This window comes from Puma concolor, chromosome C1, assembly GCF_028749965.1.
Source record: "Puma concolor isolate L17-30 chromosome C1, mPumCon1.1.hap2, whole genome shotgun sequence".
Taxonomy (NCBI): Eukaryota; Metazoa; Chordata; class Mammalia; order Carnivora; family Felidae; genus Puma; species Puma concolor.
Window position 1 is genome coordinate 29,349,690 of NC_141674.1, and position 25,845 is coordinate 29,375,534.

Here is a 25,845-nt window from a genome sequence, read left to right on the forward strand (position 1 = left end):
GCTCGTCTTCACCACCTTTCTGTAGTACGTGCATAAATGGCTGACTCAACTAAGGGCAGGGCTTATCCTGCGGTAATGTGCATTTGGGGAAATGGCAGCAAATGGGGGTGGGGAAGAAGTTAGGTTAGACCTACCTAACATAATAAATTTAACATTAACCAGTGCTCATCAAACCTCAGTTGCTGCTTAAGTTGATGAGAAAGAGGTAGGGAAGTGTTAAGAACAAAAGGATTAGTTAGGTTAGTCCATAATCCTGGGCTTTAGAACAAGACACATTCAGAAGGGCTGGGTTTATTTTCTGACAGAATCTTTTAATATAAAACAAAGATAAAACACATCTTAACCTTGCAATCTGCCAGCATGCCTTGCTTTTTTTTCCCCCCAAGATGCACACTAGACCTTAAGACTAAGTAGCAGAGTCTTTAGGAGCATTTGGTTGGGAGAAATACAAAAGGCAGATTTCAGGTAAGCCTGGACAAGCCCGAAAGCCGAGATACGTCCCTGAACACTAGAGCAGTCCTTGTCTCTTCAGATCCTCATATGTCTTCTTATTCACAACATTCCCACTGGAGTCTTCATATTCTTCCTGAAAGGACAGGGGCACACTGTTAGCCATACCTCCTGGGAGAAATGCTTGGAACTAGCCTCTGGGCACCTGACCTCACCCTGGCTTGATTTCATGGCATTCAGCTGAGACGGCCTTTCTCACCTAGGGTTCTGGGGATCTGCAAGGCCATTGAACCCGACTGTCCTAAGGCTTTCATTGTGTGTCATAAACTAACACATCCTAGGTGACTAGAATGGTAGCAGTTCCCAGGGATACCTGAGAAAATAGTTCACTCAAACCACCCTGTGTGTCTAAGATGATGAACCCTGGTTGAGAAAGGGTGACCTAAGACAACAATTCGCAAAGGATCCCCAAGAACCCTCAGTGTCTGCCCAAGAGGCCACTGGCGGGGGGGGGGGGGGGTTGAAAGGGAGGCCAAGAAGGCTGAGCTTCCTCATTTCCAGTGCAGTTCTCCTTTATTTTATCTTATGTATTGGAATTCTACGTTACAGTCTGAAGATGGCTTTGCTGCTACCAAAAAAAAAAAAAAGGAATATTGGAAACCAGTGACCTCAGAGAAAGGGAACAGCTACCTCACTTCACACACACATCATTCCTCATCCCTGAACTGTGCTCTGCGGGAGGACTATCTCGAGACCAATAAGGGTGCCTCCTCACCCCGCGAGCACGAGAGAGGGTCATCTCTCATTAGATGCTTTCCTCGAAGGAGACCTAAACTATGATACGGGTTCACAACTTCTTAGCTTATGAATCCTCACAGCAGGGCAAGACGTTGGGTGCTCGTGCTTACCGCTTCAAAATTTCAGAAGCAGAATACAACCCGCCTCGGGACACACATTTAATATCACAAATAAATTAGGTTTACATATGAAGAGCCAATTCACAGATATTGGCACTTCTGGCCAATACTCGCTACTACGGTGAACTGGGGACCACCTTTTGCCTGCCTCCCACAGGGTGAGGGAGCTGTCACCTGATGCTATCCCCAATGCCAGGTTAGCACCCACCTCAGTGTCAGGCTGCCATCTCTCTGATGCCTTCTGCAGTTTCAGCTTGGCCCACACTGCAGGATGAAAAATGAACAGCAATCAAGAGTGGCCTGAATATCCGTCAGGCAGACAACATCATGATGCTACAAAATTCCTGTCCCCATTAAGATTCCCCTGGATGGGGGCGCCTGGGTGGCGCAGTCGGTTGGCGTCCGACTTCAGCCAGGTCACGATCTCGTGGTCCGTGAGTTCGAGCCCCGCGTCGGGCTCTGGGCTGATGGCTCAGAGCCTGGAGCCTGTTTCCGATTCTGTGTCTCCCTCTCTCTCTGCCCCTCCCCCGCTCATGCTCTGTCTCTCTCTGTCCCAAAAATAAATAAACGTTGAAAAAAAAAAAATAAAAAAAAAAAAAAAAAAAAAAGATTCCCCTGGATGAGACTTTTTGCCTTCCCCGGACTAGAATTTCAGTTCTGGACCACCCACAGACAAAAGCTCCTCCGTGGCAAAACTTACCACGATCTTTGCTTTGCTGTAAAAGACAAGTTGGATCAAACAAAACCACAGCCCTCTTACAATAGAGAACTGATACACCCTCCAAGGAAGAAGTTAATGTGGTACAACCTATGAGAATCATCGGAGAAAGTGACCTTATCGTCTTAAAGCTCATTACAGAAGAGAAAGGGAACACCAGGCATGGTCACGTACGTTAATTTAAAGGCTGGTTTGTAGATCTGAGAAGCTTCAGAGGAGGAAAAAAAGGTGAAATATCATGGCCAAAGAATCTGAACGATAAGATGGCTCAACAAACACTGGAGATATGAAAATAAGAATTCTGACAGTTCAAGAACAAGTTATCTTAAAGAAGATGAACAGTAGCAAACATTTCCAGAAACTATCACAGCTTCTAAGGGAGCAAGCACACGTGTACACACGGCAGGACAGGTACTAACCCAGAAGAGAGAGCTGTAACTCTGTTAAGATTGTTGCCAGAAGGTGCCTTCTCAGAACAGAGGTCTACATGGGACAGCTAGGATAGGTCCACTGAGGGAGAGGACAAAATATTACCGGGGGGGTGGGGGGGGGCAGAAAAGGCACAACTATCTGATACCTGTATGCTTTCACATCTCCCAAGCAGAGCTACTCTAAAGTTGACAAGATTAAAAGAAATACCACATAGAACAAATTGAAGCCTTATATGGGGGATGAGACAGACAACAAAGGAGAAAGTGCTTAGCTCTGTGCCTGGTATACAGATACCGACCTCATCATCTTTTCCCTCCTTGCTAGTTGCTTTAAATTAACTGAAGTCTCCAGGCTCAGATAATAAGCATATCATAAATGAACAGAAAATTTATCATGTGCTACAAGGACCCAGGGCAGGGTCTTGTCAGGTTCTATTCCAGGCCATTCAGGAATCCAACCCAGAAGACAGTGAAATATTGGAGATTAGAAACGCTATGGTGATTTTTCTCTCGGTTGTCATGATTTTTTTTTTTTTTTTTCCGAGAAAGAAAAGAAAAATGGATGTAGGAAACTATGGAGCAGTAAGGGGGATATTACTCTTCAGAAGCATCTAAAAACAATTAGAAAAGAATGGGGTTACCTTTGGGAACCAGTGTGGATTCACTAATAGGTGAACAAATTCAATTTCCTGTTTTTGAGGATATAGCCCACTCAATAAAAAGCCAGAGACAGAATATCATGATCTAGCAAAGCAACTGCTCTCATAGGCAATGTCCACAGAGGTCATTACAGCTTTTAAATTTCTTATGCTATTACCATAAACAACATGATAACTGAACCTGATGCTGTTAGTTTCTCAGGTAGAGTTATATCCAGTGAATACTGGTCAGTGGTGACCACCCACCTAAATAATGGAGATCTCTGGGGGCAATTTCACAGGGCTCTTTCTTGGCCATTTTTTTCTTCAACTTAAAAAACAAAAATAACTGTAATTTATTTAAAAAAATTTTTTTTAATGTTTACTTATTTTTGAGACAGAGACAGAGCATGAGCAGGGGAGGGGCAGAGGAGAGAGGGAGACACAGAATCTGAAACAGGCTCCAGGCTCTGAGCTGTCAGCACAGAGCCCGACACGGGGCTCAAACCCACGAACTGTGAGGTCATGACCTGAGCCAAAGTCGGACGCTTAACTGACTGAGCCACCCAGGCGCCCTAAAAATAACTGTAGTTTATTTATTTATTTTAAAAAAAAAATTTTTTTTTCAACGTTTATTTATTTTTTGGGACAGAGAGAGACAGAGCATGAATGGGGGAGGGGCAGAGAGAGAGGGAGACACAGAATCAGAAACAGGGTCCAGGGGCGCCTGGGTGGCGCAGTCGGTTAAGCGTCCGACTTCAGCCAGGTCACGATCTCGCGGTCCGTGAGTTCGAGCCCCGCGTCAGGCTCTGGGCTGATGGCTCGGAGCCTGGAGCCTGTTTCCGATGCTGTGTCTCCCTCTCTCTCTGCCCCTCCCCCGTTCATGCTCTGTCTCTCTCTGTCCCAAAAATAAAAAAAAAAAAAAAAAAAAAAAAAAACGTTGAGAAATGAGAAACAGGGTCCAGGCTCTGAGCCATCAGCCCAGAGCCTGACGCGGGGCTCGAACTCACGGACCGTGAAATCGTGACCTGGCTGAAGTCGGACGCTTAACCGACTGCGCCACCCAGGCGCCCCAAAATAACTGTAGTTTAAATGACGGTGCTGAATCCCTCTCTCCTGGCTAAAAACTCCAGAAGAAAAATGTCAACAGAATGATCTAAAACAAAGATCAGCAAGTGGATCCAGTGTAAAAGCTATGCCAACGGTTACTTCCCTGCCCAGCACCTTATCAGGGAACACATTCTTCTTGGTGTATCTAACAAGTAACCACTTTTGCTAACTACCGGAGACCCAGCTGACTGGACTACAGACGGCACAAGACCCGGCTGCATCCATCTATTGTCTCTCCCCGGTACTAGAAATGGGGACAATTAGACGCCGACCAAGCTGGGCGATGGCAGGCTGAAGGAGGGCATCGGAGCAAGGGCGACAGTTGCCCTCATATGAACTCGGGTTAAAAAATACAAGAAAAAGGAGAAGGTGTATGTACAGAGAAAGGCATATTCAGGGTGGGGGGCATGGAGTTCACTTTTATAGGCTCTCTTCCTTATAACCAAAAATTCCTAAAATGTCTACCTCAGAATCTTAAAAAAAAAAAAAAAAAGGATAACCCAGGTTTAATAAAACTGCCAGCAGGAAATGAAGAAAAACTGCAGAAACCTTACACAATAGAATTAACCTCAATTCAATAATTGCTTACTACTAGTGAGACACCAGAGATAAAGCCTGTCAAGATCCTGTGGGAGCCAGTATGTATCCAGTCATTGATCTGTTCCTGCAAGTCTGAAAGGAAGCCAGAGAGTTAACCTGGGATACTCAAAAGAAGGAACAAATGCCCGGGGGAAAAAGGAGAAGGGGAGAAGTGATGATAAATTTGTAATAAATCTATGAATGATCAACAGAGGGTGGGGGAAAAAGTGAAAAGACAGTGATATTGGGACAGAGATAACACTATTCATGTCATACACAGAAGCTAAAAATATCAAGGGAAGTCATGATGGATGGAAATGATACAACAAATCAAAGAAGTGCCAGTAATAAAAACGTGTATGAGAGAAATTGAGTAAGCAGACATTTGAATAAAGAGATAAATTCTGAAAATAATTCGGGCAACGGAAGCATCATGAACCTCCCAACCATATTCTAGAAAAAAATAAATTTTTCTGAAAATCTAGTATGGCCACGGAGAGAATTCATGGCATTTCTTTCTGGAATCAACTTAATGATCAATTCTTAATTTCTAAAAAATTTTATTTATTTAAGTGATCTTTACACCCAAAATGGAGCTCGAACTCATGACCCTGAGATCAAGAGTCACATACTCTTCCGACTAAGCCGGCCAGGCGCCCCAATGATCAACTCTTTAAAAAAAAAACCCTACTTGAAGGTGACTGGAAGGAGGCAGTTTTGGCAGTATGGAAAGGGGGTTTGATCCCTGGCTTTTTTTCCACTTATAAACTACGGGGCCTTGAAAAAGTTACTTAACTTTCCTTGTCTGAAAATGCGGGTGACCTACTACTTCACCGGTTGTTCTACAGATTAGGGAGTGTAAAACATCTCCCATTTACCCAGCATACAGCAAGCACTTGATAAACGGTAGTTAGCAATAGCAAAATCAAACCCTGAGTGAAAAGACGGAGGTGACTGGACCCCTCTCGTAGGACCTGCAGAGGAGCCCCCGCAAGTGGAGATGACGAGGGAGGGGGCAGTTTGTGCTTCCTCACTGGGTAGCTCGGCACAGCCATCAGCCATGGTTGTAAGCACCGTACCTGCATATCTGGCTCAACCTTCAAGACGACTCTGTCAAGTAGACATACTACTACCAGCCACGTTTTATAGATAAGGAAACTGAGGCACTGAGAGAGGTAACCTGCCCAGCGTCCCACAAGCTAGCAAGTGGCGGAGCCACGGTTTGAACACTTATAGGCTGCCTTCCAGAGTCTGCACTCTTAACCACCACACAAAACTACACTAGGAATGTGGTTCTGAACCAACTTTACCCTTGAAACAGAACGTATCAAAATGTAAAGAACCTGACGGAATCCGTCAAGCAAGTTCTAGGGTAAAAGATCATGACAAGAGAGGACATGAATCTGAAAGCAGAAAAGCCACTTTTTATAAATGAGGTGGTAAAAACATTGATAAACAGGGTACGATTAAGAACACAGAATATATTCTACTGACTGAATCACAGAGTAAGAAATAAGTATAACATTTTCAGTGTTTCAGGTCATCAAGATATGATCACTCTTATAATTCAACCAAATAATATATGCTAATAATAGCTAATAAAAATTAATAATAGAAATAAACTTAGTTGAAACCTGAAAGTTAGAAATATTAGAAGAATATCTATCTAAAAGGAATAGATATAAGTCTACTATTTAATCCATGTAAATGAGAAATCTAAAAAACAAGGTAACCTTTCCAGCAAAGGACCTAAGTACAAACAGATCAATTAATACAATGAAGCATAAAAGACTTAATATTCCTATGCCTATACAATGATGAGTATTGGTGACTAGGGTAAAAATGGCCCACATTTGCTGCCAAAATTCTGATAATTGGGAAACGGTCTAAGTCCATCACAAAAGAACAAAGAAGCCATCAGATAAAGGGAATTTCAAAAAAAAAAAAAAAAAGAAGTAATCAGTAAAGTTATAATACAATTTGAGTTTATGTGGCTCAAACAACATAAAATACATACAAAATCAGTATAAATGCAGGAGACAAATTTAATTATAACTGAGAATGTCAATATATCCCTATCAGAATGTGAAATAAATACAATTATGAAATTTAAGGACCTGAACATTGCAAGATTAAACAGCCTACAGATGGAGAGAAGCACTTCTTGGGTCTATAGAAATCTTTAACAAATCAGACTACACACTTGAACACAAAAATACAATACATTCTAATGGCAGAAATTCTCTATCTTACTGCATGGGCCAGGAAATACAGGAATAAATAAAAGGGAGTTAAAAGGCACTCAACCAAATACAATTAAAAATACTCTAATCAGAAATTACAACTTTAAAAAATAAAAAGCAAACGTATCATTAATGGATATTCCTAATGGATTCCTAAAAGAACGACATCGAGTTCTAAATGCCTGTTTTAGAAAGAATAAAGAAACAAAGAGAAGAAAATTCTTGTCTAAAGACTTAAAACAATAAAAAATATATGTAACATTACCAAAAAATATTGGCAGGAAAAAGAAAATAAAACAGAAGAGAAATAAAGCACTTGGTTTCCACTCTGTCATAATAAATCAAGGAGTTGTACAGGTTATTAACTGAAGAATCTTCTCTGGCTGTCCCTTTGTATGAAGAAGTAACCTCTATTTAAGTAAAGTTTCAAATGACAAGAGAATGTAGTGTGTAATCCCACCCACTTTATGTTACGAATACAGTTTTGATCCCTGAATCTGACAAGTGATTCAAAGGAAAACAAGAAGCACATCTTTTACTGAACGTAAATATAAAACTTCTAAACAGAATCCTAACAGGATAAATAAGTGTATTAAAACAATATCCACCACCAGTATGAAATAATCCAGGAATGTGGTTTAATCCAATGCCCATAAAAGAAAAAGTGGGAAAAATGTTGTCATCTTTCTCTTGCGGAATGTGGTAATAAAACCATGAGCCAATCTTAAAAATCAGTGTGGATGTGCAGCATCATTTCCTTTAAAAACAGCAACCAGTTATGGGCGCCTAGGTGGCTCAGTCGGTTGAGTGAGCATCCGACTTGGGCTCACATCATGATCTCACGGTTCAGGGGGGCTCCCTGGGTCAGGCTCCACGCTGACAGTGTGGAGCCAGTTTGGGATTCTCCCTCCCTTCTCTTTCTGCCCCTTCCCTCTCATGCTTTCTTACTCTCAAAATAAATAAAAACTTACAAAAAAACACAACAGCCAGCAGGGAAGAATGGCTTATCATCTTTTTAAAAAAAAATTTTTTTAATGTTTTTTAAATATTTATCTATTAATTTTTAAAAAATGTTTATTGGGGCGCCTGGGTGGCGCAGTCGGTTAAGCGTCCAACTTCAACCAGGTCATGATCTCGCGGTCCGTGAGTTCGAGCCCCGCGTCAGGCTCTGGGCTGATGGCTCAGAGCCTGGAGCCTGTTTCTGATTCTGTGTCTCCCTCTCTCTCTGCCCCTCGCCCGTTCATGCTCTGTCTCTCTCTGTCCCGAAAATAAATAAACGTTGAAAAAAAAAAAAAATTTATAAAAAAAAAATGTTTATTTACTTTTCAGAGACAGAGCATGAGCGAGGGAGGGGCAGAGAGAGAGGGAGACACAGAATCTGAAGCAGGTTCCAGGCTCCTCAAGAGGTCAACACAGAGCCCGATGCGGGGCTCAAACTCACGAACCCATGAGATCATGACCTGAACCTAGTCGAGACGCTTAACTGACTGAGCCACCCAGGCACCCCTCACCTACTTCTATTTAACATAAGACTTGAAGAGAATGCTTAGGATACATACTATCTGTGACACAAACAAACATGGAACAAAATAAAAGTCTCACTTTTGTTTTAGCAGTTAGTATGACCCTAAGCTTAAATAATGTCAATGTCAATCTCAAGGTATCAGAAATAATAGATTAACTCAGGCAAATTACGGGACATAAAATACACAGGGGCACCCTGGGGGGCTCAGTCAGTTAAGCGTCCGACTTCGGCTCAGGTCATGAACTCGTGGTTCGTGAGTTTGAGCCCTGCATCAGGTTCTCTGCCGTCAGCATGGAGCCACCTCTTCCCCCTCCATCCCATCCTCCCCCACTTATGCTCTCTCTCTCAAAAATAAATAAACATTAAAAAAAATACACAAAAAATTAACTGTGATGTATTTATTAGTGGTGCACGGCCAAAAAACACATCTAAAAATGAGACTGCATTCAAAATGCAGTTATAATTCTATGAGATTCTGTTACTATTTTAATTTCATCCCAACAAAGTAAAGGGCAAAAATGAAAAGTAAATTAGAAGCTAATGTGATGATCTGCTAATGAGGCACTTCATAATTCTGGAGAGACTGTATGATCCTGACTTGTAAACGAATAAGGAAAAACGAGACAGTGAGAAGTCCCCAAAGCTGACTGCACATATAACACTAAATGAAAAAGTCTCCAGAATCTACAGGCTAGGCAGGATCAGGGAGGGTTTTTGGGTTTTTTCTGTACTACTGAAATAGAATTGTATAATTGACATACAACGTTCTATTAGTTTCAGGTGTACAAAATACGTTTTTGACAATGATATTTGTCCTTCAATGCTCACTGGGGGTAAGTGCAGTCACCACTGTTCAGGGAGCTCTTTAGAAGGTCATTTCTATTTTTTTTTTTAAACGTTTATTTTTGACAGAGACAGCGAGTAAGCATGCATGCGGGCATGAGCGGGGAGGGGGCAGAGAGGGGAACAGACGATCTGAAGTGGGCTCTGCTTTAACAGCAGAGAGCCCAACGTGGGGCCTGAACTCACAAACTGTGAGATCATGACCCAAACCAAAGTCGAATGGATGCTTAACTGACTGAGTCACCCAGGTACCTCTAGAAGGTCATTTCTAATGTGTCTCTGCAGTGGATGTGAACAACTCCAGGTATGCGGCCAAAGGAGTCAGCTGGCCAAGCAGCTGAGTGGTGTGACATGATCCCGAGGGGGACTACCAGAACTTTCAGAGTGGAGGGGGAGTACCCCTTTCTTTGTGAGTGATGCTAATGGCAGGAAAAGATACCACTGCCAGGCAAAGCAGGGAGCATGACTAAGGTTAACAGCACATCTCCTGACATGCACTTTACTCCGTTCTTTCTGCAAAAGGTATTTTGCTACCACTTTTCTGTGTATGTGCCCTGTCACCTCAGGAATAAGCTGGGACCATTTCTATTTGTCTTTCATATCTGTAGTTTTCAACACATTAAAACGAATTCAGAAAAAGATACATACCCATTCACTCATATTACATACAGAGGAGTTCAAAGGCCACAGTCAAAAATGTAGCTATTGTGTCACTGTAGGAACTTCTCCAAGTCCACAAGCTGTTAACCTTAGACCTGGATACACCAGGTACTGGGGCAGGGAAGTGGAGGGGTGGCCACTTGGTGTGGCCTAGGGAAACAGTCAATAAAGCATACTCACAGGAGACAGCATCTTCAATCTGTGTCACGTTAGCAAAGTGGGCAGTGTTTGGGATGCCCAGACACCTCATGCCATGAGCGTGACGCCACTCCTGGGAGAAGAGAGAAGTGGAAGGACAATGTGAAATGGGAATAAATGAACACAGAATACAAACTCCATTCTATTCAGAAGCCCTAACGTGACCCCATGTCAAAGACTCCATGTAATGGCAGCACTCCTTCTGCAGTTTGCGTTTGTAAACAGCTGCCTGTGACTGAGAAGAGGAAGCTATTTCAGAGCAGCATTGCATTGTTTTCCCCACGGGGTTGATATATAAAACCGACATTCTAGATCCAGATCCAATAGTGGTCCAGGTAAAACCTGTATCAAGACCACAGAAAACAGCACAACTCTAATTAACCAGTCATCTCCCACGCACTCCCACCACCAGCATGAGTAAGCGTTACTGATGGCGGGTCAGCGTCACCTTTGTAAGCAAAGAAGGCTGCTTACCAGGAGTAAGCAAGGATGTGAAGGAGAACAGGGAGAGACGATGACAATTTGGGCTCGGGGACGGCAAATGGCATGGGCTTTCTCCTGGGTGTCAATTCCAACGCATTGAAGGTAATATTGAGAAAGACTCAGAGACTACTCAGAGGCTCAACAGAAAAGACCCAGGATCAGTTAGTATGGATGTCTGAAGGAGGGAGAGAGGAGTTCATATGAATTCTCTAACCTTGGCCTAGCAAATCTTTTCCATTTATAAGATTTCCTTCCAAGTACTAGAAACCAAAGACAGAAATAAAACAAGGGTGAATCCACTCACTGGAGTACCATCCAGATAATGCCTTGTCTCAAAACTTGCTTGATAAATGTTATCCTCTTAGTTCTTATTTTTCAAAGACGCAAAAGCCCATTTAAGACACAAAAAAGGAGGCGGTCAGTCCTTTCTCTGGTGTTGTATACTAGCAGTGGGTAGAGAAATGACCAAAGAGTCAGAGGATGGCCTAAGGTGCTGGCAGAAAGATATGAGGAGAGAAGTATAAGAAACAGCAAGGGAAACGGAAATGAGGTTCAAACAGCAGAGTGGCAGAATGCCTCCAGAAACCATCTTAGGTGTAATGCTAGGCTAGTGTGGTGCCAAAGGTCAAATGCCACACACTTGACTTTAGATCCACTCCTTCTTGCTTCCCTTACGCTCTGGACGCTAACGCTTCTCTCGGGCTGTTCCTATCCTCTTTGAAAGTTGCATATTTCATACTTCAATTTCCAGGAGAAACGGCTCTGAATTCCTTACAGCAAAGTGTCGCTGGAAGGCCTTGGGACCTCGGTAGGTGTAATTTCCACATATCTCGCAGTTATAGTTGATGTTTAGACCGTGAAGCTTATACAACCAGTAGGGAATGGGCTGAAAGAGACCAGATAAGAATCAGTATTAGACTAGTGTCTGCGTCTGCACATCCCGAATGGGCAACAGGAAGGGGGTAGTGCTGAACTTACTTTGCCATCCCAGCCCAGGGGCAGGTTTTTAGGGTTGTAAATGATCTCATTCTCTTCATCCTCACTTTCACTCTCACTGATCTGCTCTTCCTCTTCTTCTTCTCGCTCTTCTCCTGTCCTTGCCTGCTTGCGCTGCACATTTTCATGAGTAAGATGTCGCTGTTCCTAAGTCAGGTCCAGAAATGAAGAGGGAAGTGAGAAAAAGTAGTGCAGAACAAGAAGGGCACTTTCCTAATTTCCTACAACCTTGTTGATCCCTCACATCCAAGGATACGGTTTTCTTGCTTGTACAATAACAGGCAAGTCCTGCCTTCAGATCAGAACTCTTTATCAATAGGCTCTCCTGATCCTGAAGGAAAAAGTCAAAGGTCTTATGTCACTTGCCTCTGCTACTCAATGCGGCCACAGACGATCACAGAACAGAAAAAGAAGTCTTTTCGGTATCTAAAAATATTTCCTTACCCAGTCTTTTCTTCTCCTTCCTCGTCAAGATGACAACCTTCTAACTTGCCCTAACTCTCTCCTCATTCCAGTCCAAATTCCATTTGTTCCCAGATTTATGTGCTTAAAAAACAAAACCAAAACCAAAACCAAAAACACCCGGGGTGCCTGGGGGGCTCAGTCGGTTAAGCGTTGGACTTCGGTTCAGGTCATGATCTCACCGTTTGTGAGTTCGAGCCCCTGTCAGACTCTGCTGTCAGCATGAAGCCTGCTTCGGATCCTCTGATCCCCTTTCTCCCTGCCCCTCCCCTGTTCACACTCCCCTCTCTCAAAAATAAACAAACGTTAAAAAAAGAACCTAATGGTACACTCTGCTTAAAAAAAACTTTTACTGGCTTCTTACTGTTTAAAGAACAAAGTCCAAATTTCCAACATAACTCTCCAAATTATTCCCTGACCACTCCCTCCCTTATAAGGCACACTCCACGCACATGATTTTCTCATTATTTCTTAACATCTAGTTCCTCTTCGTGATATTTTACCTTCATCCTTACTGTTTCCTCTTCCTATAACATTTTTTTCCTCCCTCTTTCTAATCAGAAAATGCAGTCTCAATGTGTTGCAGCACACATCACATCACGCTGCAGTTACTCGTCTCCCCCAAGCACAAAGTGGGCTTTTCAAGGTCAAGAAGCCATGTCATATTCACTACTGTACCCATGGATTTAGTACAATGTCTGGAAACCAACAGGTATCGATAAATGCTGAGATAACAGTAAAAATCATACCACTACATACTGAGAGCAACTTCTGAAAACCATTCTGACTGGAAGTCTAGAGAGTGGTGCCATCTGCCGGCAGGGAAACCAAAGTGCTCTCAAAGGAGGGAGAAAGTAAAAAGTCGTGTGTACACCTTATGTCATGGGTACAAATTAGCCTCCCAATCATCTTCAGAGGACTGGCAACCCAGACTGCCGACCATACTAGCACAGCCCAAGTTCACTGCGGGGAATAGCAGTGTTCCAGGTTCCAAGACCTAGCCACCCTTTTACTGAAAGCGGCTGAGAACCAACAGGTGACTCTAGTTTTACAGCTATTACATGCAAGGTCCTCAAACAAGAGCATAATGAAAACATCCATGGCAACAAAGACATATAAACAAGCTACTGAGTCAGAGCCACCTGTTCAAAAGGCGATCTGAGCATCTGTATAGGGAAATGCTCTGAGAGCAGCTGACAATTATACAAAGCAGAGACTATCCAAAAGGCTGGTCTTCTGCAGGACTCCCAGAGAGCCTGACCTTCTCTGGATGAGTGCTGCCCTTTCGTCTACCTTCTCTTCTCTGAAAGTCATTTCCCTTCTCCTCCTTTCTGAGAAAAGCATTCTGGGTTTGATTAGGGCTTTTTCTACTCCAACTCACCCTTCAGCCCTTTCTTGAAAGAATATTCAAGATGCAGTTCACAGCCAGCTTTGTACCACTAACATTCTAACCCTAGCAAATTCCTTATAATCTTCTAAATATGTAAGTAATGCCTTTCCATAGTAAAAATCATACCTAAACTGCTATAAACAGATTTTTCTCCTACTTGCCTTCTGTTTCCTGGGTCATCTTCTAGGTATATTCTGGAATGCAGGCAAAGAACCTGCAACATTCTGGATACTATACTGAGAGGGGAGTCTCTTCTCTCTCCTTGGCCTCGGAAATATCACTTAACAAAAGGCACTTAAGAACAGAGGGGACTTCACTAAAGGCCCAAGTACCCTGAGAGAACCCTATTTTCTGCTGAAGTAGTTTAACATCTACCCTTTTCTCTTTCGATCCTAAAAAAACAACTAAGAATTCACATTTCTGACTCCTATATCTTGTATCTTATAGCTCTCAGCAGAGTCCATTGCTTACCCCAAGAATCTCTACATATTCGTAGATCTGGGCTTCTAGGAAGGCAATGTCTTTGTTCCTCTCAGTGTCGCTGGAAACAAGAAACAAGCCATATCACTCAAGAGTTCTTTTGCCCAATGCCTTATCCCCTGTATCTGGGAACATTTATTCCAAGGGTGCATTAAAAACTACAAGCATGTGACAAATGTCATGCTGTGAAAGCAAATGTTCTATTCAACTTAGGACTTGCTGACAGAAGTATTAAGGTTCTTTCTTGGAATGCTCAGAAGCTTCCTCTCTGACCTCATTCTAGAAGGTGAAAAACACATGGAGACATTTAAATTTCCATCATCATAATCTACAAAAGAAATGTGGTGTAGGAGGCAAGCTCTGGGATTGGCAGACTTGGGCCCAAATCCTGACCCTGCTACTTAGTCACTGTGAGATAGTGGGCACATTCCATTACTTTTCTGAGGCCTTATCTGCAAAAAATCGGGATAACTACTTTTCAGAGTTGTTGTAAGCATTACGAAAAACTCATATTTAAAAAATACCCTCTACAAGCATGTGGCTCGAGAATAGATTCAACTACAGGAACGAAAGGTACGGCATAAGGAATATAGTCAGTGGCATCGCAACAGCACTGTAACGTGACAGACAGTAGGTACGCTTGTGGGAAGCATGGCATAGAGCAGAGAGCTGTCAGGGGCGCCTGAGTGGCTCAGTTGGTTAAGCGTCGGACTTCAGCTCAGGTCATGACCTCACAGTTTGTGGGTTCGAGCCACGCGCTGGGCTCTGTGCTGATGGCTCAGAGCCTGGAGCCTGCTTCGGATTCTGTGTCTCCCTCTCTCTCTTGTGTGTCTCCCCCTGCTTATGCTCTCTCTCTCAAAAATAAAGAAACATTAAAAAAAAAATTTTTAAAAAAGCAGAGGGCTGCCAGATCACTAGGGTGCACATCTCAGACTAATCTAACATAGGGTCAACTATACTTCAGTTCAAAGAAAAAGATGCAATTGTCAAGAGCCAAAAGAAACTTAGAAGAGTATTTCCCGACCCTATTCAGCCTCCATCTCCTCCTGAGGTGACAAAAAGTACCTAGAACGGTTTCACCTACTCTCAATCAGTGGAGTACGGACTGTCCTTGGTTTACAACGATAGCACTGCCATTTGCAGGGAAAAAAGGGCAAACTAGACCTCTCTGAATCAATAATGGCGATAAAACAGGCTGCTGTGGCAAAAATTCTGCATGGAAAAATTTTAAAACTATCCACCGAGGTGCCACACCAGCTACTTACCGCTTGGTGCCTTTTGACTTGGGGTTTTTGGCAAACAGGGAGGTGTCGAGTGACTCCAGGGACTTTCCTTTGGTGCTGAAGAGCCTCTGGGCTCGCTCTTCTAGGGTCCTAAGGAGACGGGAGGAGCAGAAGATTTCAGAGTTCTTTTATCATATAGGCCTGCATATTTCTGCAGTGCGCGGTGACAGGAAAGAATGGAATCAAAGCCAGTTATTGTGCAAACACACAGTAAAATGAGACAGTTCTGATAGAAAAAGCAGTTTCTTACCCACCGCACTTCAAGCCTAAAGCTAAGAGTGCAGATTTCAATCTGTCCAGACCCAGGGAGGCCAACTCCTACATAAAAAAGAGACAAGTTACAATTTTATATAAATAGATTCTGAGAAACAACAAAAGGCTCAAACTTAGGTGTTCGCAGGCTCGTGTGCAGGTGTTCTTGAAGCTGTGGCAAAACCACACATTCCATAGCCAAAACCTAGCAGTAAGTTCAAATTCTCCAAAGGACTGACTCTGTGGTCAAGTTCATACGTAATCATATTGGTAGTGATTACCTCCGCTATAGTTTAATATAGTTAGAATTATTTTATTTTACACTTTTCAAAGTCGTTGGCTTAATTTTTTTCTTTCTATCGTTATCTTTCCACATTCTTCGTAGATGCCTGGTTCCAGGAACTGGTGTCTTATCATAATAGGTTCACGGCATTAGAGAAGACGACTGAGTGGCTCTTCTGAGGAGTGAACAGGCGAGACCAGTACAGTTGCTGAAGAAAACAGGGGCGCCTGGGTGGCACAATTGGTTAAGTGTCCGACTCTTGATCTTGGCTCAGGTCATGATCTTGCAGTTGGGGAGTTTGAGCCCCACACTGGGCTCTGTGATGATGGTGCAGAGCTTGCTTGGGATTATCTCATTCTCTCTGCCCCTCCATTTGTGCATGCTCTTTCTCCAAATAAATAAACAAACTTAAAAAAAAGTAAAAAGAAAACATACTTCCCAGGAGGAGAATGCAGACAGGTCAAGATGGGCTCCAGCATGGGTCAGGGCACTGCTGGTCTCTTTCTAGCAAGAAGAACAGAAAGATCCACGTTTAGAATGAAGGCAAGGGAGACACCTATCTAAATTACCAGGTGGTGGATGGTCCCCTCCTTGTACACACGTGTGGCTAGGAATCAAATTCCCATAAGAGCAGAGCCAAAGAAAGATGGTCATTCTCTCCCTGAGAGTTCAGGAGAACTCAAGTTTATCATCAGGAGTGAAAATACATGGTACAGACTTCTAACATATAATCTTTTCAGTTTCTGGGCAACAGGAGCCACCCAGCAGTAATGACACAGTTGGTGAAAATCCTGAGCTCAGCCAATGGCAAGGAGGCCCTGACAAATCTCATTCCCAAAGTATGCATGGAAAGAAAACCTGACATAACTGGCAAAGGACACCTCATAGTTACAACTGATCCTGAGGGATCGGTATCTGATGCCCTAAGATAGAGGCTCAATATTAAAGCACAATAATTAATTCAACTCCTGCGCTTGTCCTCTCCCAACCCCACTGAAGCTCACCGGCCATCCAGGAAAGGTACCATTCTCCCACTTCTTCTCAAACTCGTTCTGAATCTTTCCAAAAAGTTCATTCTGATCTTGCAGGGGCTTCACTCGATCTGTGTAATCTTGAAGGTATTCAAGCAGCATCTCCAGGTATCTACAGAGGGACAAGCAATACAGAGAAAGCAATGAGAGTTTTTACGTTTTGCACAGATTTTTTATGTCCCGTAAAATACAATCATAATTCTAGTAACACCAGTTTTTAAAAGCAGTAATACTAAATTTTAGAAGGGGCTTGCAATTGACTTTTTTCCTATAATCTTGATTCTGACTTCTCTGACCTCATTTCATTCTCATGATATAATTTCAAACACTAAAATCTTAACTCACACAAAAGATTTCAAGTAAAAGAAATAAACAAGAGAGGAAGGAGTACAGATCACTAACCCGGGGCATAAAACCACAAACAAAATTTTCCATCTATACATCAGAACCAGGCACCTCACTTCAGTCACAATGAGAAATTCTCATCTTTTTCTTATTAAACTCCAAAGACCCAGATTCCTGAATGATACTTCCTTCCACAATGAAACAAATTTAAGAACAGCATGGGCATAAGATCCCAGATGTGCCAACAAATGCATCTTTTTCTAGAGCCAGAGTATGACAAATGCTTAAAAGACTATGTCATTCAAAATCCGTATCCTCCAAATAAACCTGGAAGTCGTTTGTGTCCTTGTTCCAGGCAAAAAAAATGCAAAACTCTGCCATCCAATCTTTACATGAAATAACCTCCTAATCAAATCCAGTAGAGCCTAGCAGCTGGCAAAGCCCACCTTTTATATTCGGCATTCTTCCTTTCTTTAGGAATGTCAAATAATTGGTCAAAGATGGACAGATATGTGATATAATCCAGCTTCTGAAAGGAGAAATGACAAGAGATTCAGTTAGGTATCTGCACCAAGTTATGCTATAGTCTCCAATAAATGAAGATCAAAACTGAGTGCTAACAAAGTAACAAGGCCCGGCTCATCTTTGTCTTTTTCCTCCCCATGATTTAATTCCTGCACTAGTGGGCTGTTAATTCCACAGCACTGAGTAGACCACCAGACACGAAATGAACTCTGCAAAATAAAGATCAAATCAACAAACAGTAAACTAAAGAAACATTTGTCAAACACTAACTATATGCGAGGCACTTGAAAACTGACACCCACTACAGCCTAAACTAAGGTCCTAAAGGTAACATTTGTGCATTCATACAGTCACTTATTAAGCATCTTTGGACCAAATACGTGGATACAAATGAGAACAAGATAGGTACAGGACCTGCCCTCATGGAGCTTAAAGTACAGTCCCTGAACTTTTGGGACATTTCCTCACAACCCCATAAGGAACTTAATCATACGCTTCCTTGTGAACTTTCTGAGATTGTCACATTCAGTCTCAACTCTTGTGATAAAAGACACTAAGTAACCCTTTACTGGCACAGATTATGTTTTTATATTTTTCATATACCTAGTACTATGTGCATCTAACACAGGAGCTCAGTATGTGTTTGAGGGTTTTTTTTTTATGTTTATTTTAGAGAGAATCTGTGTAAACAGGGGAGGGCCAGAGAGAGAGAGGGAGAGAGAGAATCCCAAGCAGGCTCCACACTCCGCACGGCGCCCAACGTGGAGCTTGATCTCATGACCCTGAGATCGTGACCTGAGTGGAAATCAAGAGTCAGACGCTTAACCGACTGAGCCACCCAGGCACCCCTGTTTCAGTTTTTAAAAAAAATATACTTTAAGGGTGCCTGGGTGGCTCAGTCGGTTAAGCGTCTGACTCTTGGTTTCGGCTCAGGTCATGACTTCACAATCATGATCTCATGCTGGGTGTGAAGCCTGCCTAAGTGTCTCTCTCTCTCCATTTGCCCCTCCCCAACTCGCAAACACACGCATGCGTGCTCCCTCAAAAAGTTTTTTTTTATATTTACAAAAGCAAAACATGCTTATATTAAGCAATAAAATTCATTAATAAAATACTATGCTTGGGATGCCTGGCTGGCTCAGTTGGTAGAGCACGCGTCTCTTATCTCAGGGTCATGAGCTCAAGCCCCAAGTTGAGTGTAGGGCGTACTTAAATAAAAATAAAATAAAATGCTCATTGTTTTCACTATAGGAACTTTTCATTTTGAATACTATTTCATTCCAAGAAAGCACATCACCTCTTAAAGATTTACATAATGGTTACAAAACACAAGGCAGATAATCTAATTGCTTCCTGTCCAGGAGCCCCAGCCTGATGTCCTGACTCCCCCCTAGAATCAGAACCACTCTCCCCGTAACCCCCCAGGTCCTACCTCTGAGGCCTTCAGGTTAATGTATTTGAGGTAACAGTCATGGAGGTCAAGGTAACGACCATATCCCTCTTCATCTGTGAACTCCACCAGATCTGAAAGTATCAAAGATACCAGTGATTCAGACATTAAAGACCACTTTCTTGGACTTGGCTTTTCAAACGGACTGCTAGTTCTTTGTTTCATGACACAGCCCTTCACCCAAATGTCCTCCCTATACTCACGAAGTGAACAAACTTCAATTTTCCAGGTCAGCGAATCTGAGCTAGGGTAGCACAAAAATCAGTATTTTCTCCAAGGCCAATTTAGGATGTTAGTACAGCTCAGAAACCAGCAAAGAGAAAACCGGCAAGAGAACCTGGCTATAAATTTCTCTGGGGCTTTGGGTGAAAATCTGAGCTCTGTCATTAACCTGCACTTTTGTTAGTGCTAGAGGGAAAGGGTAAATCCTACTTACTTTGTGCCTCTTCACTTGGATTCTCTCGAGCCTTCAGAAGCTCTTCAAATTCCACTGACATTGGCACACAGATCTGAGGGGAGAAAAGAGAAAAATTCACGTGGATTTTTCAACAAAAAAATTGCAACGTCACAGAAATGGGCTGTACAGAAAGTTGGACTTCTGACACTTTAGACTTGAGTTTTCATTATGAGTCTACTACTATTCTCCAATTACCTTGCTTTTTCTTTTGACTAAAAACTGCTAAAGTAACACTTGCTCACAAAAACTCAAAATGAAGGGATGCCTGGGTGGCTCAGTTGGTTAAGTGTCCAACTTCGATGCAGGTCATGATCCCACAGTTTGAGTTCGAGCTCCGTGTTGGGCTCTGTGCTGAAAGCTCAGAGCCTGGAGCCTGCTTCAAATTCTGTATCTCTCTGTGTGCCCCTCCCCCGCTTATTCTCGGTCTCTGTCTCTCTCTCTCTGAAAAATAAACATTAAAAAAAAAAAAAAAATGAAAAACCCAAATCCCCCTTTAATTCTGCTGAAAATAGGTAAGCACTATTAAGAGATGTTTCCTTTTTTTTTTTTTAAACGTTTATTTATTTTGAAAGACAGCAAGTGAGGGAGGGGCAGAGAGAAAGACAGAGAATCCCAAGCAGGCTCCACACTGTTAGTGTGGAGTCTGACATAGGGCACGAACTCATGAACCGTGAGATCATAACCTTAGCAGATATCAAAAGCTGGATGCTTAACCCACTGAGCCCCCCAGGAACCCCAAGAGACCTTTTTTTTTTTTTTACTGTGTATTCATTTTTAAGAGAGAGATAGAACACGAACGGGGGAGGGGCAAAGAGAAGAAAGGGAGACACAGGATCCAAAGCAGGCTCCAGGCTCTGAGCGGTCAGCACAGAGCCTGACTTGGGGCTCGAGCTCACAAACCGTGAGATCACGACCTGAGCTGAAGTCTGCCGCCCAACTGACTGAGCCACCAGGGAGTCCCTCCCAAGAGGCCTTTTTATAGGTTTCCAAACTTTGCTGAACATTTAGGATCACCTGGGGAGTGGTTTAAAAAATCCTGATGCCTCTGACACCAATTAAATCAGAAGGGTGGGGAAGGTAGCAACACTTTTTCAAGATCCCCAGAGGATTCAAATATATCCACCAAAATTTGGAAACCCCTGTTCCATATGTTTAAATATACACATTTGTACAAGCACACACAGGCATGTGCAAGGTTTGTTTTTCACATAATTGGACCTTTTCTCCCCCCACTTAGTGTATCTTGGGCATCCCTTCCAACATTTTTTGAAACTATGTATTCCTTATCATCTTTCTACCAGGGCTGGAATAAAGTTAATACATCAGAATGGTACTCGTGTCTTGTCTCTTGGATGGCAAAACACTTTACACTCTACACTTCAAAAGGGTGGGAAGACTTATGTTGGTGGGGGAAAGCACCTTCATCTCCCACCCCTGAACTTCAATGTCTTCTTTCTGGTACTTTCAGTCTTCTCCTTTCTCTACCTGCTCCTTTAAAACATGCACATCTTCCTTATGACCCTCCTGTCTCTTCTCTTTTTTTCTGCCAGTCTTTTAAATGCCTGTTCCCCAATCCATACTTCTGCTTCCCCGTGATCCACTTTTGGCCCCTGTGACCAGATTTCCATTCCCACTACTTCGATGAAGCAGCAATCCTGGCACTCACCGGTCAACAACAAGTGATGCCAGTGGCCTCCTTTCTGAAAGTCTTTTGCTTAGCTTTTCAGTAAGACACACTACCTAGAGCTGTTGTTTGACCTCTGTGATAGAAGTGTTCCCAGGATACGGTTCATTTAGGTACCTTATTGTCATCGGTATGCCCTCAAGGCACGTGGAAAAGCTTGGCCTCTACCTTCACACTGCGTCTCTTTCTCAGAACTCTATGATTCATGGCTTCAACCATCATATCTAAGATAATTCTCAGATCTAAATCACAAGCTTTTATCTCTTGCCTAAGCCCCAGTCACCTAACTTCTACCACTCACGGAACACTCCTACCTATATACACTATCACCTGAAAAGCTACATATACGAAAACCCGTTTTCCACTGCATATGGGTTACCTCTTTCTTCTTTATTTCCATCAAGGGAACAAACAACTTAACTGACTGAGCCACCCAGGCACTGCCCCCCCACCCCCCATTCTTAAACAAAACAAAACAAAACAAAGCATGATTGGGCAGGGAGAGCCTACACTGTGATTTAGACAGGACAAAGTCTTTAACCTCCCAGTGGGGAGCCTGTAGAGCAAAGACTACTCATTCCAGGAGTTTCTCAGTGGATGGAAATAGCCAGGCCACAGTACCCTCACTGTGCTCAGTCACTGGCTGGGGCTATCCAGGAAGAGTATGGCTTTGATCTAAAGATGAGGGGGAGACTGAAAGCACTGGAGTTGTAGGATGTCAGCTAAGTATCTGCTTGCAGCTAAATGGCAGGTTCTTTTTTTTTTTTTTTTAATTTTTTTTTTTCAACGTTTATTTTATTTTTGGGACAGAGAGAGACAGAGCATGAACGGGGGAGGGGCAGAGAGAGAGGGAGACACAGAATCGGAAACAGGCTCCAGGCTCTGAGCCATCAGCCCAGAGCCTGACGCGGGGCTCGAACTCACGGACCGCGAGATCGTGACCTGGTTGAACTCACAGACCGCGAGATCGTGACCTGGCTGAAGTCGGACGCTCCACCGACTGCGCCACCCAGGCGCCCCGGCAGGTTCTTTTTTGAAGGGACATCTAAATGGCACATCTCTATTCTTTTTACACCTTTCCTTTAGTGTGCTTTTCGGGCAGGTTTGGAAAAAACACTTTCTAAGTACCATACCTCATTTGGGTGTTTACGATGGAATTCTTTTATTTGCTTGAGTCTGTTATAAAATTCGGCAAATTCATTGGGTCCTGAAATGGCATTGAGTTCCTCCTTCCGTAACCTACAATTTCAGGAAAAATCCAAAGAACATAGTACACAAAATCAGTCCTTTAACCGTGGCTCCTCAGAGGCATGAACTTCTGGACTAGCTGGGACTAGCACTTACCCATCCTTATCATCGTATAAATCCCGCAGGTTCCCACTGACTTCCATATACCTCTGAAAGGCAAACACAAAACCCATCAGAACAGTAATCTGGAACTACAGGGCTCAGCAACCAACAGGGCCCACTAGTCAAAGGTCAGGGAAACCTTGAGAGATGTGGTGTTAAAAGTTCCTGTGCTTTCTGGTACCCTTAACTGACAGTGCTGTTCCTGCTTAGTTTTTAAAACACGTCAAGGTGAAGACTACCTAAGTGACACGTTTTGAAGGGTGGAGTGTTCCTATATTTACATCCTACTGATACTTAACTTTCCCTGGAAGAGTCAGAGAATCACATAAGAGAGTCACCCTCTAAACAGCAGTTCCCACCCTCAAAAATAAAAGTTCCCTACCTCTTAAGGGTAGCTCAAGAGGACTTTCACTACTTGACAAAGCTTGACTGAGTGCACAGGCTAAGTAAAAATCTCACAGCTTACTTTGGATTCAAACTCAAGATAGCACAGTTCCCTCTTCAAAACTTTTGGGACCAGATTTCACTTCAGAATTTGGAAATTTTAAGTTGGAAAATGATTACATATTATGCAACATCCCTACTGGCATCTGGAACACATATTAGTAATCCTGCAATGAAAACGATGCATTATTTACTAAGTGGGATAAAGACCATAAAAAGCCTTTTATCTGTTCAGATCAGATTTTGCCACCAAGTAATTAAAAAACAAACAAAAAAAAATACGGTCCCCATCCCCACCCAAAAAACATAGAAACTCTTTTGCTTTCACAATATTTTTTGTAAAGTTTCTTTTTTTTTTAACGTTTTATTTATTTTTGAGACAGAGACAGAGCACGAACGGGGGAGGGTCAGAGAGAGGGAGACACATTTTCTGAAACAGGCTCCAGGCTCTGAGCTGTCAGCACAGAGCCTGACGCGGGGCTTGAACTCACTGACCGCGAGATCATGACCTGAGCCGAAGTCGGCAGCTTAACCAACTGAGCCACCCAGGCGCCCCAAGTTTATTTATTTTCAAAGGGAGAGGGAGAGGCAGAGAGAAAACCAAGCAGGCTCCATGCTATCAGCGCAGAGCCCTATGAGGGGCTCGACCCCACGAATTGTGAAATAATGCCTGAACCAAAAGACTTGGACACTTAACTGACTGAGCCACCCAGGCGCCCCCATTTTCACAGTATTTTTGATTTGAGAATTTAGATAAGGAACTAGGAGCTAATAATACTAATCATTTCCTGCACTTAGAAACTCTGATTAGGTCTTTCAATCTTTTTTTTTTTTTTTAAGTATTTATTTAGGGGCACCTGGGTGGCTCAGTCGGTTGAGCATCCGACTGCAGTTCAGGTCATGGTCTCACAGTTCAAGCCCCGCATCGGGCTCTGTGCTAACAAACAGCTCAGAGCCTGGAGCCTGCTTCAGGTTCTGTATCTCTGTCTCTCTCTCTCCCCCCTCCCCTGCTCATGTTCTGCCTCTCTCTGTCTCTCAAAAATAAATAAATGTTCACACACAAAAAAATGTTTCAAGTATTTAAAATTTTTTAATTTTTTTTTAAATTTACTTTTGAGAGAGAGAGAGAGAGAGAGACAGAACACAAGCAGGGGAGAGGCAGAGAGAGAGGGAGACACAGAATCCGAAGCAGGCTCCAGGCTCTGAGCTGCCAGCACAGAGCCCAATGCAGGGCTTGAACTCACAAACCGTGAGATCATGACCTGAGCCAAAGTTGGACGCTTAACTGAGCTACCCAGGCGCCCCATAAAAAAAAATGTATTCATTTAGAGAGCAAGAGAGTACAAGTTGGGGTGCAGGGGGAGAGGAGAGAATCCCAAGCGGCCCAAGCGGGCTCTGCGTTGTCAGTGCTGAGCCCTATGCAGGGTGTGAACTCATGAACCAAACCGTGAAATCATGACCTGAGCCGAAGTCAGATGCTCAACCTACTGAGCCACCCAGGCGCCCCAGGTCTTTCAATCATTTCTAAATAGATTTCAAATACATGCAAGAGAAGAGAGCACAGTATAATGAACCTTCATTTACCTATCACTCAGCATTAAATGAGCAACTAAGTTGCATTAAGTTAATCAACATTTTGATTTTGATACACTTTCTAAAAGTAAGAAACTGAACGAAGTAAATGCAATTTGGTAATTTGCAAATGCAACACTTCAAATACCTCAAAACAATACCTTGAGGGGAAAACACTAACATTGAGCATTCTTTTTGGGGGAGAAGGGATAGTACCTTTTGCGCCTGGGCCACTGACTTAACTATTCTTTGCACATCATGGGACACGGGATGCTATGAATAAAAGGTCCCCCATTCACAGAAGTGAGGAAGCGCAGTTCAGTATCCTCGGGTTTGGCAGCCGCGAGGACATCTCCAGGCAGACAACCCACGACCGCTCAGTCTGGTGGTTACCTTCGGCCAAGGTTCATGTTGGGACCCGCACCCCGCCTCCCCTCTCTTTTCCAGCTCATCCCGACCCAAAGAGAAGCGGACAACGCAGTACTCACATCTTGCATGGCCCGCGTGCGGTGGTCGGAATTGATCTGGTCCCGGAGCTGAAGAAAAGCAAACGGTGACACAGATGCCGTTAGTCGGAATTCTGAAGGTGGAAAGGCCGCCGGAGGGCGGAGCTTACCCGCCCAGGTCCCAGCGGCTGTAGCCGAGGCCTCGGGGAGCGCGGCGCCTCCGGGGGCGGTAACCATGGCGGAGCTTGGAGAGGGAGCCCCGGAGGGAGCAGGAGGCCCGGAGCGGGAAGGGTCTGAGGGCCAAAGAAAGCTCCCCGAGGTTAAACACCGGAACGGGGCCCAGCCTCGACGTAGCCCTTGCCCAGGCCCCACTCACCGTGGACTTCTTAGTGAGCATCTCTTTGGCCATGACGTCCATGAGCCGTTCCTTTTCCTCATGATACCGCCGCTGCTGCTCTAGAATTGTCTCCATTTTTCCTCCGCCGCTGCACCTCGATTCACACCACCGACACGGCCGGAAACGACTCCCGCCGCTTTGCGCGCCCGCGCCCCGCGCTGAGCGTCCAGCTGCACCAAAGTTCCGCGGGTGCCGGAAGTGCC

At 43.5% G+C, this 25,845-nt stretch overlaps 1 protein-coding gene across 1 annotated transcript; it reads right to left on the bottom strand.

Moving 5' to 3' along the window:
* Window positions 1–290: 290 nt before the first annotated feature.
* Window positions 291–25,845, bottom strand: SF3A3 (splicing factor 3a subunit 3). The gene is made up of 17 exons (XM_025934568.2): window positions 25,622–25,845; window positions 25,288–25,335; window positions 22,778–22,830; window positions 22,567–22,672; window positions 19,729–19,801; window positions 19,275–19,366; window positions 17,764–17,846; window positions 16,946–17,084; window positions 16,377–16,445; window positions 15,657–15,724; window positions 15,389–15,496; window positions 14,115–14,184; window positions 11,774–11,938; window positions 11,571–11,681; window positions 10,295–10,385; window positions 1,576–1,631; window positions 291–586 (listed from the first exon to the last, which is right to left on the bottom strand). The coding sequence occupies exons 1-17, from the start codon at window positions 25,715–25,717 to the stop codon at window positions 509–511; spliced, it is 1,506 nt and encodes a 501-aa protein (XP_025790353.1). The 5' UTR covers window positions 25,718–25,845; the 3' UTR covers window positions 291–508.

Excerpts from the sequence above, each read along its gene's own strand:
- SF3A3 (XM_025934568.2), bottom strand. The coding sequence starts at position 25,717 with ATGGAGACAATTCTAGAGCAGCAGCGGCGGTATCATGAGGAAAAGGAA. Across the intron at positions 25,336-25,621 it reads TGCTCACTAAGAAGTCCACG|CTCCGGGACCAGATCAATTC; the intron begins GTGAGTGGGGCC and ends GCTTTTCTTCAG. Across the intron at positions 16,446-16,945 it reads GTACCTTTCCTGGATGGCCG|AAAGAGACCAGCAGTGCCCT; the intron begins GTGAGCTTCAGT and ends TCTTCTTGCTAG.